The sequence below is a fragment of the Juglans regia genome, chromosome 11 (genome assembly GCF_001411555.2).
Source record: "Juglans regia cultivar Chandler chromosome 11, Walnut 2.0, whole genome shotgun sequence".
Taxonomy (NCBI): Eukaryota; Viridiplantae; Streptophyta; class Magnoliopsida; order Fagales; family Juglandaceae; genus Juglans; species Juglans regia.
The window spans coordinates 35,016,335-35,032,510 of NC_049911.1; the positions used below are offsets into that span (position 1 = coordinate 35,016,335).

Below are 16,176 nucleotides of genomic sequence, written 5' to 3' on the forward strand. Positions count from 1 at the left end.
GGCTTGGTTGAATCGAGTATGAAAAGTATGAAATTAGTTTTCCACTAACCATCACAGTACTCTAGCCAAATCAGAACGCAAAAGTTTTTTTCTTTTTTTAGTAAATTGCATTGTTGATATGTTTAAAAAAAAAAAATCATTTAGAGTTGTGACGTGAGAGCTATATGGGTACTATATAATATATTACGTGCTTATGTATGTGATACATCCGATAAAATAATAGGATACGTAACCTTTTATATATATATATATATATATATATATATATGTATGTATGGGCTAGACTTAGGTTGTGTTTGTGAATACAACTGTTTTTAGACCTTCTCAAACTATTTCATAACTATTTATAAATATTTCATTACTATTCACAAATAATTCATTATTATTCATAAACTATTCACTATTATTTCATTACTATTTATAGATGATTTGAGATATATTCAAGATTCAAACGAAGCCTTAGAAAGACATTATTTGAAATGATATCAAGGATTTCCCAATCTTAAGAAACATATCACGTTCTGCTGACTTTAGGCAGCTTTTTTTACTAAATTTTTTAGTGGCTGATCGTTGAATACACAAACATTAAACACACGACCAGTCTTTATCAGGCGCATATATATAAAATCTAATTGTACGATTGAAGACGGAATTCCAATGAAATTTTCACCCACAACAAAAATAATTTGACCCACTGGAATGGAGGCCAATTTGAACCTGGAAACGTCCTTACACACTAATCAGACAGTTCACACCGGTTAAAGTTATGGGATAGGATAGGATTGCTTGAACCTGCTTGCTTGAATTATGCCCACAAAAATTGCTGACATGGCTACTATCCTCAGTCAAAGCAACACATATATTTCGAGTATTGAACTCTCTGAAAGCATTAAGAATGTATTATGTATGTTTTACTCTGCACACGTGTTGCATCCTAAGTTGGTCAAAGCTAGAGACTTTTTTTTAAAAAAATTCTTTTCTACCTTTTGGGATGGGGAGGTAAAGTTTAAGAAAATGGTAGATATTAGCTATTCCAGAAGCTGGTGCGCAGAACAGTAATAAAATAAAATGGTAGTTTGTCAGCCAACTTTCCATTGTGTAAATACTTTCTGCATCCTTCAGAATTCTATAAGGGTGAAAAAAAACAATTAAAGCCAAAGAGAAATGATGAATGTTACAATGGTCATAACATAACCAGATGGGATTGTCAGGTTCATTCTTGTCTAATCAGCATATCTTATCACAAATGTAGTAAGATAAGATCCAGATGTAGCTTTTACATGTTTTAACAATGAGATGATCTGTAGCAAGCATGCAATCTTTTCTACTTTGCAGAGGATCTCTCTGTTCTCCACTTCACTTCACTTCTATACGAGCACGGTCAAAAAAAAGCAACGAGTTATGTGACTAAAAAAGACAATGTTAAAACAATGAATAGGGCAATTATACTCAATTTGTTGAAATGTGGGAAATGATGATGCCTGGAGATGTAATTACATTTTATGACCCAAGATATGATCATCAAAGATTTGTTATGGTAGACTAAAGCCAGTTATAAGAGGATCCATGGCCAGTTCATACCTAATTGTCGTAGAAGCGGGAACGGCGTCTTCGAGAACTGTGAATACAACAGCAATACTTGTAAATTTTTCATAAACTAATGAAACCAGGAAACGCTATGTTACATACTAATCTGAATGCTATTTATCATGGCAAACATACCCCTACCTCACTATTCAAGGTTACTACTACAAAAAGAAAACCTTTTTCAGAATTTTAGTCCTGTGCATTGAAAAACGGCGTCTTCGAGAACTGTGAATACAACAGCAATACTTGTAAATTTTTCATAAACTAATGAAACCAGGAAACGCTATGTTACATACTAATCTGCATGCTATTTATCATGGCAAACATACCCCTACCTCACTATTCAAGGTTATTACTACAAAAAGAAAACCTTTTTCAGAATTTTAGTCCTGTGCATTGAAAAACGGCGTCTTCGAGAACTGTGAATACAACAGCAATACTTGTAAATTTTTCATAAACTAATGAGACCAGGAAACGCTATGTTACATACTAATCTGCATGCTATTTATCATGGCAAACATACCCCTACCTCATCACTATTCAAGGTTACTACTACAAAAAGAAAACCTTTTTAAGAATTTTAGTCCTGTGCATTGAAAAACAGGGTAAATATGACAAGTTAATCGCCCACTCCCCAAAAAAAAAAAAAAAAGAAGAAAACAATTACCCAATGATCTGTTTGCATTTTCTTTTCTTTTTTCGTTCGTAATACTTCTCAAGACATAATGCATCAAGTTACTATTTAATGATCAATAATACTTCTCAGACTATAATATATGGCATTGATAATCTTATTCATAGTTTAGGTCAAAATTAATCTTACACTACCCACTACGTCAGGGAGCCAATCTTACCAACTCCAAAGCCAAAACGCAAACCCAAAGCCATCTTAAAAGAAGGTCGAATGCTGCTCGCCCAATAATCATAGGATTAAAAAATCTTCCAGATGATTATATTAGCTTTATGAGCAATGAAGAATTTTATTGACTTTTAGATGATTATATTTTTTTAAAGCAACTTAATTGACTTCACCACATTTGCTAAGTCAACTTTGATCAACATCTTACGATAATGGTTCACAAGATGTTTCACAAATGTAGCATTCCAGGTCTCGTTATACCTGTACACTGACAACATAATTGAGAAAGCAAGCTTTTTTTTTTTTTTTTTTGTGGTGGGGCGTATGACGTCCATTTTAAACTTGTGCCATGAAGAAATTTATGTACACAATCAAAAGCAGGAAGGAATCTGATCATCGGAGAGAGATAGGATCAATCAGTAAATAAAGCTTGAAATTCAATAGACATCAAACAGGAAAAAAATATGATTTGAAGACAATTGAGATGCAGAAGCAGCACTACTAACCTGCGATGATTGGAGTTACCCGTTGGGACATTTGTACTCACAAACTCATCGTCAGTCTCATCTATCCTATACTCAGGAAATTCTATAGATGCCACAGAACCCTCATCAGAAACAGAATTGTCATAACTCGTTCGGCGATTTCCTCTTCTTGTATCACTAACTCTTGACCTTCTTCGGTTTCTAGAATTCCTGAAGTTATCAAACACCTGATACAAAATACAAGAGGTCCACCAGTTCCCCTCATCCCCAGGGAAGTCCTCAAACTCGTCTCCAGTTTCATCGTCCCCATATTCAATTACATAATCTCCCAAAACCACCCCACGAGGGACTTCTGAATGAATAGTGCTCAAAACATCTATGATCTCAGAGGACTGTTGAAAATTCTCCCAATCAAGCTGCCGTGCAGGATCAATCTTTGATGGACGAGCATGAGGGTGCTCCAGTTGAGCATGCTTTTGCAGTTCTAAGTAAGTTCCCCTAAATGTACATTGATGCTCCTCACAACAACGCTTCTTCTCATCCAGATATAGACGGGCCTTGTCAACAACAAACCACCCAGTAACCTCTCCTCTACACAAGGGACAACATGGTTTACAGTTGCCTTCAGATGCCACGGGATCCCTGTTTTCTGTGGGAGTTATATCAGATGTTAAAGGGGTTGACATGCCATAAGCACTTTTGAAACGGTCCAAGCAATTCGAGTGCAAGTGGTCTGTGTCACACACAAAAGGACGGCATCCTTTCTCATAAGATGAGCATTGAAGGAGTACACCATTATGCGGAAAATCCAAGCATATAGGGCAAATCACATCTTCCCAATTGGTATTTAACTGAATATCATCCGTGTTGGATACATTGAGATTGAACCCAACTTTACATGAAGGTCTTAAGGCCATGAAGACTATTAACTCGAAAATGTACAAGCAGATGGCATGCAGCTCACTTTCTTTAAACGATAATTGACGATTAAACAATATACTTGATGAATTACCAAGGAAAGCCTAGCCAATCTTTTATGTCACACCAAATAGAGCAAGCCCTTGATGTAGAACAACATGCTTTCTGACAAAGCTGCACAGTCAAACATAAGTAATTAGAAGCTGGGTGAAAAAAATCTAAGTGGAGGTAGAACTTTTTATAAAATGTTCGTTAAATTCTTAAGATCCAGAAACTCCTTTTAATGAAAACCTCTGTTCATAAACCATCATTGGCATACTCCTTTCAGTACGAGTCTCAAAATAAATGACCATGTAAGCCATATATTGTCGATTTTCACATAGCAATGTAAAATGGGCACAGGCCTTTGCAACACTTTTCCCAAGAGAACCAGCAAGTTTCATATCTGGCATCTATGTTCCATATGCTTGCCCAGGCAAGTATGTTCAATATAGAATATGATATCGGTTTAAGAGAGAGAGCGAGTGAGAAATAGAGCAATCATAATGTCATTTGAAATCAAGCAACTCAATTTCAGTCGTAAGTCTTATCAATAGAGATAAAATTTCGATATTCCATGCAGAACATAAAAGCTTGAGCTTACAACTTATAGCCACTAGGAATAAAAACCGGCCTAAAATTATGGTAAAAAAATGATGATCCATTGATCACCTAGGTTTCAACACGGCGAGAAAAGGTCTACAACCCAAAATCTTTGAATTTATGAAAGACCCCGTAGGCCCGTACTAACTGATAGACTAGAAGATAGATATTAGGAATAAGAAAGCAAACTAAAATTGAGAGATTATAACATTAACAAAAATCGACCAATCCACAATCATGGGCATTCAACGAAACGACTCTTGGAAGTAACCATAACGAGTAAAATCAAAACGTTAAATCTAAATTCATGGGTGTTCCGTACAATCAAAGGAGACCTAGTTAAAATCAATCAAAACCCAGGACCGATTTTCCTTCACTCAGAAAGGACACAGACATAAACTGATATACAAGCCACTGCTGAATAACATTGAAATTGAACAAGAAATACCTGATATAGGGTTATTTTGGAATCGAACCCAGATATAAGGCCGACAGAAGAAGGAGACGGAAAAGGTTCGGTCTTCGGTTTGTGTGGCCGATCGGATGGTTCAGTTTCAGACTTTGAGGAGTAGTAGCAGGTAGGGTCCCTTCTGTCTCTCTCTCGCCTTTTCCAAAAGAATAAAATGGTAAAGTAGGCCCATTTAATGTTCATTGACGTAAGTGCCCTTTTACATTGACCAAAACAGAATTTTAATTAATTAATTAAAAACCAACAAATAGTGTGAAATGTTAAAGTTGCCTCTCAATTCATTTCGCATATTTGTTGTACCTTAACGGCCGTTGATTTCGTTTTACTGTTTTGTTTTTTTCAATGGTCTTTTTTTTTTTAAAAAAATAATCATTAATTTTTATGGTCCTAATTTTATATTCAGCCTTCGCTTTCAAGATTTAAATATAGTTTTTGAAATCAAACAATATTCCTTTTATTTAATTGATTTGGACAGATTTTACTAAATACAGAGTTTTACTCCGAATTGAATTCTAATATCTCACGATACTTTCCTTTTTTATGAAACAATACTTTCCTTTTATTTCAAACTCAGGTTTGATATTAATTAGCATAAAAAAATTAAAATAAAGTTTTTAGGTATGCATTACACTATAAATTAGTTATCTTATACGAGTAAATATATAATTTAAATGATTTATTATATTGGTAAGTGTTTTGTGCACGTAATCCTGTGCATCAATTGTACATGTGCTGATAGTAAGGTCAATGTTCACGTGTGGACTGCCGCATCAGCCCGCCGTGCGCAATAACAGAGTGAGTTTACATGACACAATATTTATCAAAGTAGTTATTATATATTAAAAAAAGTGATGTAGTTAATCATATTAATAGTATGTAAAAAATATATAAAATGATTGTATATATAATTTTTAAATCAAATATATTAAAAAAAAATACTTGTTTCGTTGTGATAATCATATATTTAAACTTTGAAAAATGGGTCATGAACGTAAAGCTTTACCTATTTTTTCTTATATTCTCCTCTTTTAAGTGGAAGATCATTGATCCTTTAAGCATGTTATAAAATTCAAAACCTGTATCGATAGAAATCGACAGGAAATTGGATATCAGTACTACGTCACTGTAAGCTGTACGTACAATCCCGATGTAAAAACATATAAAGCCCATTAATTGAGAGAGAGAAAGAGAGCTTACAGTTACACTTGCTTGCATGCATGCATGGATGATGCACGTGTCTTTAATGCCAAACAGCCGCGATCGCATTCAAATCGTTCGTTTTAGATGTTTTCGACCAAATAATGAACATTACAAATAAAAAAAATATATTGTTTTTTTGTATACTAAATGACGTAGTAATATAACCAAATCCGGTGAGGGTTTGATTGCCTAACTAACAATGTTTTTTTGTCATTGATAGAATAATTTTGTATGACTCATCGCTACCAAAAACAGATTTCCTTGCATAAACTAAAGATAAAAATTCCAAATTACTAATACCCAAAGAGAAGAATCGGGCAATAATTGAATAGGACATTTTGCTAATAGCATGCCCTCACGCACGAATACTTCTGATCTGACACTATATGCATAAAAAAGAGAAAAGAATGTCGGATATGACAAACAATCCCTTAATGCGAGAGAATGCTTTTTTATTTCTTATGGGGACTGAATGTGGAGAACTTCCACTGATGAATATATTATGACTATACCTTCTAAAGCAGGACAAGGAGTGTATTGCCTATATTGCATGAATAAAAAAAATAATCAATAAATATTACAAAGTACAGGTATATAAACATTCGACCTAGACCTTTCTTACAAAAAAAATATAATATATATTTTAAAATCGACAGAAACCTCATGCGCCAATAACAAACTACTGTCATCAGGTTTCCTCAATTATTCGGGTTACAACCCCGACAGCAATTGTTCTTCCTAATGCTCTTAGAAATACCCTTCCAAGAGCTCTACAGCTTGAAAACTCTTCCACGCACACAGGCCCTTGTAAAGCCACCTGAAGTTAGAAGAAGAAAAAGAGAAAGGTCAGCCCAAAAGTAGCCAAAACGCTATCAAACCAATTATCCTTTGAATTGAAGTGGCACAATTTTCGGTCAACTTAATTCACCTCAAGGACTGCAGTCTGCTTTGCACTAAGGCAGCGAGGTGCCTTCTTCGTCACCTTGCCAGTCTTTGGATCAAGTAAAGATAGTATTCTGACCACTCTTGCGGCTTCCCTAGCATGGTGTACATGAAATTCCAACTGTTCGTTCCAGTCAAATCATTATATCAATAGATAAATAACATGGTGGAACCAGAACATATAAATATATGTGTTTGTGTGTGTGTGTCATGTATGCAGAAAAACACACCTGGGAACCAATTAAAATCGGGGTTGTAACATCCAAAACAAGAACTTTCAGTTCCAAATGTTTTGCAATAGCAACAGGAAAGTCAGGGTGACATAGCACGCCCCCAGCCATCACAAGGCTCCCATCAATGCCTTGCAGACTAACAGCCACACTGTCTCCAGCTCTTGCAAAGGTACAAGCCTGAGAGTTACGCTCTAAGGAACGTACTGAGCCCACATTTCCTGATGGCATAACTAGAACCTATAATTACACACAGTATAGTTACGACTATAGTACAATGGAAACAAAAGGCAGTGAATAAAACAAATAATGCCTTGTGTAATTAGAGTACTTCTGACTAAAACCAGTGATCTTTGTCATTGACATACAAAACACTCTGATTGTACGTGCATGAACTGTCATGTCATTCAATCGTACTGATCACTTCTATCAGGGTGAAAAAGAAAATGGACTATCTATTCTATAGGTTTCTGAGTCAAAGCAAAGATTGTGGAGTGAGAGGGTAAAAAGCACAGTTTAAACAGATCTTTCACCATACATTCTGGTAGGTGATCCACACATTCAATGTTCGGAAACCATCTATCTCTTGGATCACATGATGCAGAATGAAAATCTACATCGCATAAATGAGGACAATTTATCTGCACAAGCATTATCCCAGCAAAAAACGTGTAATAAATATGTAAAAGTATACCACGAAAGATCAAAATTAGTAAATGCTGCAATATAAATTTGGGAAGTTCAAGAAAAAGACCAATTTCAGATGATCCTTTCATGGAAAAGATAACTGAGCATGGTCTGCAGGCAATCAAGGAAGCTTAGGTTCACTCAACGACATATGCAAATCCAACAATGGAATGAATTCTGAGATGTTAATACAAGGAACTTAATATTTTGAAGAATAAAATTAACCACAAAAAAAAATCGATATTACCAAATGTGTACCTTGGATCCACTTCGAAGAGCTCCGGCTTCTAGTTTACCACAGGCAGACACCTGCCCCAGTGAAGAAAGTTTAACAACATCACATATCGGCATAAGTAGAGGCTTTGAGAAATCTCTTGTGGGAGGTTGGAGGGAATCAACTGCATCCAGCAGATAAGGTCCATGATACCTGCATTTTAATTACCTTGCTCAATTTTAAATATTTGCAATATCAGTTGCACATCATTCAAATATTTATAAAAAGTTCCTCATGGCGGCGACAAAGAAAGCCACAATCCCAACATGGACAGATTAGTGGCATGCTTGATTTAACCAAGACAGGGGCGTCAAGCACTACAACAACTTCAGCTCAAAGAAAGCCCCTGCCCAACATGAAAATATTAGTGGCATACTTGATTTAACCTAGATGAGGCGTCAAACATTACACCATACGTTACCTTACATCCCACCTATATTTATTCACTTTTTATGTTTACTTTCAGTCAAGTTTTCAATTACTCAACCCACTGGGGCATGTGACATGGTACCAAAATGAATATTAGCTAGTTCTTCTTCTACTGTGTACCACCACTCTCGCCAAGGGAAAAAATTCCAAGGAAGGGGGAAAGAGAACCTGAAATGAAATTAAAAATAAATAATAATCAACAATATCAGCATAGAATTCATTCGAACTTTCCAATCTTCGTTGCCTTCTTCAGTATGTAAATCACAGCACCTTTCTTTTCTTTTTCTTTTTTGATATGTAAGAAATTTCATTGATCAAAACTAGGCAAAACCTATGTACACAGAAAGTATACAAAAGATACACCTAGTTACATTCTAGACAGCTGAAAAGAAAGCAAAAACTCATGAACATTCCCTCCCTTTAAAACTATAGCTGAAAGCCATTGAACCAAAGAAAGGACAAAAAAATTCCATAATTCCCCCTAGCTCTCTCCTTCTTGTTGAAGCACCTCTCATTTCTTTCCATCCATATACACCATAATAAGCACAAAGGAGCCATCGTCCACATCGCAGCCAGTTGAGGGCTATGATGATGCCTATTCCAACAAGATAAGAGCTCCGCCACACTCTTGGGCATAATCCAAGACAACCCGGCTCTACTAAGTATGCCATCCCATAGCTCCCTTGCCACCTCATAATGTAGAAGAAGATGGTCAATCGATTCACCATTGTTCTTGCACATATAACACCACTCCATGACATCATCTCCCGTTTCCTTAAGTTGTTAGCCGTCAAAATCTTACCCAAGGCTGTTGTCCAAGTAAAAAAAGCAACTTTTGGAGGCACAGGAACTCTCCAAATACCCTTCCATGGAAACACAATGGGCTGAAATTTGACAGCACCTTAAAGAAGGATTTAACAGAAAATTTTTTACTCCCCGAAGGTTTCCACACCATTCTATACACCCATTACCACCAACCCTCTTGGAATAAAGCAAGCTAAAAAAACCTGCTATCTCCTTGACTTCCCAATCCTGCGCATTTCTACAAAAGATCATATTCCAATGCACTGAACCGTTAGCTTGACACAGCACATCTGAGACAGCGGCCTGCTGATTTCCAGCCAATCTGAAAACACCTGGAAAAGCTGAAGAAAGAGCTCTCTCACCACACCATTCATCGAACCAGAATCTAACTCTTGTACCCTCACCGACCTCAAAGTTAATATGTGTTGCAAACACCATCCACCCCTTTCAAACAAATTTCCATAGACTCACACCATATGACCGCCTACCCTCCTTGGAACACCAACCCCCCCAATCACAACCATACTTCCGATCCACAACCATTCTCCACAACGAAGTCCCTTCCAACTGAAATCTCCACAACCACTTCCCAAGAAGGGCCTTGTTAAAAGTGATCAAGTTACGCACCCCTAAACCTCCCACTTCCTTCGGACTGCACATTTTTTGCCAATTCACAAGATGAAATTTATGATCCTCATCCATGCCTCCCCACAAAAAGGCTCTAAATATCTTTTCAATCCGATTAGCCACCCCCACCGCTATAGGAAATAAGGAAAGAAAACGTGGGAAGATTGGAAAGGGTACTTTGAATGAGGGTCACTCTCCCGCCTTTTGAAAGATAGAGCCGCTTCCAACCTGACAACCTTTCTCTACCTTCTCTACGACCCCGTCCCAAATATTTTTTGCTTTAAAAGAAGCTCCCAAAGGTAGTCCGAGGTATTTCATAGGAAGAGTAGCCACTTTGCATCCCAACACCTCAGGTAGAAGGTTGATATTTGCCACCTCACCCACGGGTACCAATTCCGACTTACCCAAGTTCCCCTTGAGTCCCGAAACAAAATCACAGCATGTTTTAGAGCTAAAAATTATTACTCGTAGCCAAAAAGGTATCTTCCCCCCTCCCCCAAAAAAACTAAAAAATAAAAATAAACATATATTCGCAGTAATGGTACAATCTCTAGCTTTGTTTCCTACTCTGAAGTTGGTAGCCTCTGGACTAGACTATTGTCTTTGAGCCAATGTTGTCAGAGCCAAATGGTGATCTCAAGCCAACAAGTCCTTGTATTGCCCAAAGCGTGAGGTGCTAGAAAAGGCAATTGGTCAATGAATTAAAGCACCAAGTTCTAAATATATACATCATGAACCCATATTATATGCATTTGATGCATCAGAAAAGTACAATCAAGTGACTTCAAGCTTAATGGATAGTAGCTGGTCCATTTAAGGCTGCCTATTGTAGAATCGTCAATAGCCGGGTCGCCGCTATCATGTGCAATTTCAGCATGCTGCATGGGAGGCATTCGGTATGCAAAAGATTTGGGAAAGAATAGACATTCTTTGTAGAGTCAATAATATTATTACTTCAATTCAAAGTTCTTAGCTCCTTCAACGGTAAATATCTTAGCAATGGAATAAAATGTGACAGCCATACCGAAGGTATATAAAAAAGATGAACACCTAGAGGAGAAAAAAGATGCATGACAAAGAATTGACAGATGAAAGGAAACTCACCAGGACAGCAAACAAACATTAGAAGGGACAGCCACCAAATTTTGATTCTCCATGGCACTCAATGGGATCCATGAAATAGAAGAATCTCTAAAACCACAAGAACGGAGAAATGTTCCAAGTTGCTGTTTAATAAAGTCAAACCGTTCATTTGAGTAATCCACAGCATCCATTTTGTTAACTGCAACTATAATTTGATCAACACCAAAACTTCTGATAAGTTGTGCATGCTCCCGTGTTTGCCCCTTACCACCATCCATACTGGCTTCAAATGAACCAACTGAGGCATCTACAACAAGAATCGCAGCATCAGCCTGAGCTGCCCCGGATATCATATTTGGTACAAAATCCTTATGGCCTGGTGAATCAAGCACAACAACATGATACTTTTTAGAATCAAAATAAGCAACAGCCACTGTCATAGTTATTCCTCTTTCCCTTTCTTCAGTGCTCTCATCCAATGCCCAAGCATAAGCAAAGGACCCCTTGCCCTGCTCAAATATACAAACACCACAAGAATACAATAAGTTCGGGCTTTTTTTTCATTAAGTTACAATAACTTCAGGCTTTTAAAGTACCCACATACAAATTGTAGTGATTTTACCTGTAACTTAGCCTCCTTCTCATATTTGTGCATCTCTTTTTGGGATATTCGCCCCAAGAGGTGTAGTAATCTACCAGAGAGTGTTGATTTTCCAGAATCAACATGACCAACCTACAATGACATTGAATGAACTGGCCTCACTGATGTGTTCAGATTATATATCAACTACAAAAGAGATAAATGGCTGACGTGTTAGGATTAAGGACGACTTACGATCGCAAGATTCAGTTGAGTCAATGTATCTTCAGCTTGGTCAGGGAGCATCCACTTTTCAGGTTTATATTCTGCCTTCGATCGAGTCACTCTGGTATTAACATTTTTTGACAATCCAGATCCAACATTTACATCCATTTTGTTCAAACTATTGGTAAGGCTTTGTGGGTTGCCCCCACTCATCGAAGAACTACTGCTCTCATCAATTTTATCATTTCTGCCTTTTAGATTCAACGAAGGTGAGCAAACAGAACTTTTATCACTAGAGAGTGTGTTGCCCATATCATTCTCCAAATGATTGCTCTTGTCCCTACTGAAATGTCTGCCTTTTGGCATCAATGCAGATGAGCTATCTGACCTTTCAGTACTTGATTTACTAAGGACACCATTCTTCTCATTGATGCTTGAGGAAACTCTTGAAGTTTTCAAGTCAGTTGAATTGGCTGCAAGTAAAATGTCGTAGACAAAAAAAGTAAACATTCTAAACTCAGGAGATACAAAAAATGCTTTTGAAATAACTATTTAATCAATACAGATCATATTTCTAAGAAAATCAGTGGATAAAAAAAATTTGGATAGACGAAACAAAGCATATTTGCATCTGGACACAACAAATATTGGGTTAGGCATGATTTTAGTCAGCAGTTAAAGGTGATGTGGTTGTAAATCTCTCTCTATAAACATCTATCTCATAAATAATTTTTCTTGACAATCAATTTTTTTTTCCTTTGATTTGAATTGAACTCTCATTGACAATCAAACTGAAACCACAGTAGATACCTTTCAAACCCATTTTGGAGGAACGCAGTCCATCAGACACCAAATCATCTGGGGATGGAACATCAAACTTGAAAGGGGCTGTATTTTAAACATAATTTAGGTTAGAATATATATATATATATATATATATACATATATATAGTAAAGCATCATGGGCATCTGCTGGAGAAACTACAATTCTTTAATTAAGGCAGAGTACTGATGGACATAAAGTATGATTAACAACAAGAAGTATGTTTATTCTAATTCTATAGATCCACATCCTGCTTTGGAACATGTGCAGACCTATATTAACATGGTGATTGCTATGAGTAATAAAAGCTTTGTGGAATTCAAGAAATTGTCCTTGCATATTCATATGCCTGTGGGAGTTATTGCTCTCTTCCTTCCCATAAGCATCATTCGGCTTTTGAAATGATACAGCCTTTTTGGGCATCCGTTGCGGAAAAGATGCAAATAGAGACTTGGCCATTTTGGATGCTCCAGAACCTTTGCACATGCCCTCAACTGCATGAAAGATATCTATTCTATAAAAATGCAAAACTTGAAACAAAACCTCACAAAGACACGAATATGGTAGGTACCACGACGGGTACAAGTTGTCTGCATGACAACCTCAACATGGAAGGTCTTGTAAAAAACAACCCAAGACAAAGTTACATTTTGAATTTTCCAAAAGCAGGGATGAGAGAGAGGAGTCTCTCCATAAGAAAAACTAAATATCAGCAGAGGTCAGTCCATCCAGAAGCTGAGCTCACAAAACGTAAGATGATATGCACTATAATAAGATACAATTGCATACCTGTTTTCTTATCACTATTGGTGCCAGAATTTATTGAAGCATTTCGAAGAACCCCACAAATATCACATGCAGAGAAACTCTCGTCATTATCATATGTGCAAACAGAGCAACGCCAAATCCCACAGTTAATAGTTTCTTTCTCTGATTGAGGTAATTTTCCTGTTACAGAAAATAAACATCAGGGAGTTCATATAATGGGCAACATATCATTTTCAGATCCATGTATCTAAGAGCTTTATTTTTTAAGAGGAATATCGATTGACAAACCCCAACTTTACAAGATACACAACATCTATGACCATTGCTCCACAGCCTACTCAGAAGCTAATCTCTAATACTATGCACAGAACTATTACTACTACCACTACAGTCTACCATTACCTTTCTTAAATGTAAAAACATTTGATGCTATAACATCTAAATGCATCTTGGTGCAAGTCTCTCTGTTTTTTTAACGTAAGGGTACTAAAAATTCTACCAGATAGGAAAAATAGTTGAGAACAGGCCAAACATCATGCAATCTGTGAAGAATTGATCTGCTTACCAACACATCTGCATGTGGGACTCAAACTTTTCAACACGTTGTCAAATATCTACTTTCTACCTTTGGCAATGAGATGGATAACAGGTAACTAAAAGATACTGCTTGTTTAAACTTTAAAAACTAAAAGCAACCAAACAAGGAAAGGAAAAGTCCTGCGTGAATCAATCAAAAGAGAGCTTTGAGTTAACACGGTTACTGACCATTTTCTTCTACATATAAATCGTGGTCAACATCATAATCTTCATAGTCATAGTAGTCTTCGTCATAATCAACTCCATAACTCACTTTACGAGGCATCTCCCTAAAGAGAGATCAAAACAAAATAATGAAGCAAATATCTCAACTAGAAACTCAAGACTAACACTATTGGCATATGTTCGAACCAAAGAAGCCTCAATTTCAAAGACCTACATACCTTGAAGATGTGGAACGTCAAACAATCAGTAATTTAGCAACACCATCGGCCAACCAAACATTCTACAAGGTTCAATTCGATAAGTAACAACCACTTCTGAATGGTATAAAGGATAGCATGAGTTTGTTGCTGAGCTCCAAAAATATATTGCTCTTCCTCTAAACATCAATGAAGCTGAACGCATATATAAAACTTTTAGTGTATCAGTAAAGCTGTTAGACAATACACTTATCTTCACGTTGTACCATTAAATTAAATAGCAAAATAGATCCATACTCAACTGCGCCTAAAACAGAAAATCAACCGAGTTAATTGAAGTAAATGACAATATGGAAAAAAACACAAATTAAAAAAAAAATTAAATTCCATTTTTTTATCTATGCCACGTTTTTCTCGGCAACCAAACGAGAAGTGAGCTAACTATCGCGGTGCTCTAAAAAATAATTGGAGTCTTCCACATACACACGCACGCATAAATACATATATCATTAGTAATTTAATTCTTCCACAAATATTTTCACACCGATCAATAAAAGAGATTGCACAACGTAATTAAGTTAGCCCATGGGCCTCTCTGCGAGCAATGTCCCTAATGCACCGTGAAAATATTTTAACAAAATTCTTCCGCCGAGAATTCAAACAACAACAACAACACTAATAATAATAATTGTTAAAAAAAAAACACATAATAATAATGACAATGATGACGACGACGACGACAAAGAATTTTGATACAATAGCTAGGGTTTCTAAGTTGGAGGAAGTGGACGGCCAGGAAAACAATTAGGGCTTACCAGGTCGAACGCGCGATAAGAAAGAGCAAGGCAGCTAGATACCTCTTCCTCGGACCTCCTCTCTCTTTGTCTCTCTCTCTGTACTCAGCAGTAGACAACGTGAACGAGGTAGAAAATCTTCTGCTGCAGCCTGCTGCGTACGGTCTTGAAATGTGCTGAAAAAAAAAAAGGTTTTTAATTAAAAAATTAATTTTCTTTTATATAAATTTCGTATTTATCATTTTTTTCAGTATTTACATGTTAATATTATTTCTTTTTATTTTATAGATATGTAATATCAAAAATTTTATGCATCAATCGTTACCTTATTTTTATTCTATTATTTAAAATATGACACATTTAATTCTATTGACTATTTTAAAAGAAATATGGCAATATAAGACATATTATTTCCTTATTTTGTAAATTTGAATAAAAATGAAAGCTCGTGTACTTAAAAGTATCAAAACTTAAAAAAAAAAAAGAAAAAAAAAAGGGACTCACTAATTTGTTAGTCAAAATATTAATAAACCTTGCAATTCATTTTCGGTTCCAGAATTTCCTTTTTTTATGCAATCAGATTTTCTATATAACGCAAATTCTTAAAAAATAATTATTAGGAACCCAAAAAATAGGCTTAGACCTCTTGATGATTACTTTTAAGCCTAGTTTGAATGGTAGATTGGGATAAAATAATTTATAAATAATTTTATAATTATTTGAGTTAAAGTATTTTATAAATTTTAAAAAATAAGCAAAAAATTTAAATAAAAATATTATAAAATTAAAAT

At 36.0% G+C, this 16,176-nt stretch overlaps 2 protein-coding genes across 8 annotated transcripts; both read right to left on the bottom strand.

Annotated features, from left to right (window-relative positions):
• Positions 1-1,055: 1,055 nt before the first annotated feature.
• Positions 1,056-5,093, bottom strand: LOC109009582. Of its 4 annotated transcripts, XR_001999079.2 has the most exons (5): positions 4,940-5,080; positions 2,953-4,023; positions 1,729-2,006; positions 1,582-1,618; positions 1,056-1,367 (listed from the first exon to the last, which is right to left on the bottom strand). XR_001999079.2 is itself a non-coding variant. In XM_018990112.2 (4 exons), the coding sequence occupies exons 2-3, from the start codon at positions 3,846-3,848 to the stop codon at positions 1,582-1,584; spliced, it is 933 nt and encodes a 310-aa protein (XP_018845657.1). In that variant the 5' UTR covers positions 3,849-4,023; positions 4,940-5,093; the 3' UTR covers positions 1,056-1,367. The 4 variants fall into 4 exon arrangements, 2 of the variants coding, with proteins under 2 accessions (XP_018845657.1, XP_018845658.1); XR_004797577.1 differs by lacking the exon at positions 1,729-2,006 and having other exon boundaries at positions 1,056-1,364; positions 1,498-1,618; XM_018990112.2 differs by lacking the exon at positions 1,729-2,006 and having other exon boundaries at positions 4,940-5,093.
• A 1,596-nt stretch (positions 5,094-6,689) lies between these two features.
• Positions 6,690-15,560, bottom strand: LOC109009580 (elongation factor 1-alpha-like). Of its 4 annotated transcripts, none has more exons than XM_018990104.2 (13): positions 15,407-15,560; positions 14,613-14,786; positions 14,398-14,498; positions 13,654-13,812; positions 13,137-13,358; positions 12,852-12,929; positions 12,072-12,514; positions 11,859-11,969; positions 11,258-11,745; positions 8,278-8,446; positions 7,333-7,572; positions 7,089-7,223; positions 6,690-6,977 (listed from the first exon to the last, which is right to left on the bottom strand). In XM_018990104.2, exons 3-13 carry the CDS (start codon positions 14,492-14,494, stop codon positions 6,849-6,851), a joined length of 2,271 nt encoding a protein of 756 aa, XP_018845649.2. In that variant the 5' UTR covers positions 14,495-14,498; positions 14,613-14,786; positions 15,407-15,560; the 3' UTR covers positions 6,690-6,848. The 4 variants fall into 4 exon arrangements, with proteins under 4 accessions (XP_018845649.2, XP_018845650.2, XP_018845652.2 ...); XM_018990105.2 differs by having other exon boundaries at positions 14,613-14,804; positions 15,407-15,540; XM_018990107.2 differs by lacking the exon at positions 13,137-13,358 and having other exon boundaries at positions 15,407-15,539.
• Between the last annotated feature and the right edge of the window lie 616 nt (positions 15,561-16,176).

What these genes read in the sequence shown, in the direction of transcription:
- LOC109009582 (XM_018990112.2), bottom strand. Translation starts at nt 3,848, where the DNA reads ATGGCCTTAAGACCTTCATGTAAAGTTGGGTTCAATCTCAATGTATCC. An exon ending in GGTAACTCCAATCATCGCAG is followed by an intron (nt 1,619 to 2,952) that starts GTTAGTAGTGCT and finishes TTGTATTCACAG; the next exon opens with TTCTCGAAGACGCCGTTCCC.
- LOC109009580 (XM_018990104.2), bottom strand. Translation starts at nt 14,494, where the DNA reads ATGCCTCGTAAAGTGAGTTATGGAGTTGATTATGACGAAGACTACTAT. An exon ending in CTCCAAAATGGGTTTGAAAG is followed by an intron (nt 12,515 to 12,851) that starts GTATCTACTGTG and finishes TTTTACTTGCAG; the next exon opens with CCAATTCAACTGACTTGAAA. An exon ending in CGATTTTAATTGGTTCCCAG is followed by an intron (nt 7,224 to 7,332) that starts GTGTGTTTTTCT and finishes TGGAACGAACAG; the next exon opens with TTGGAATTTCATGTACACCA.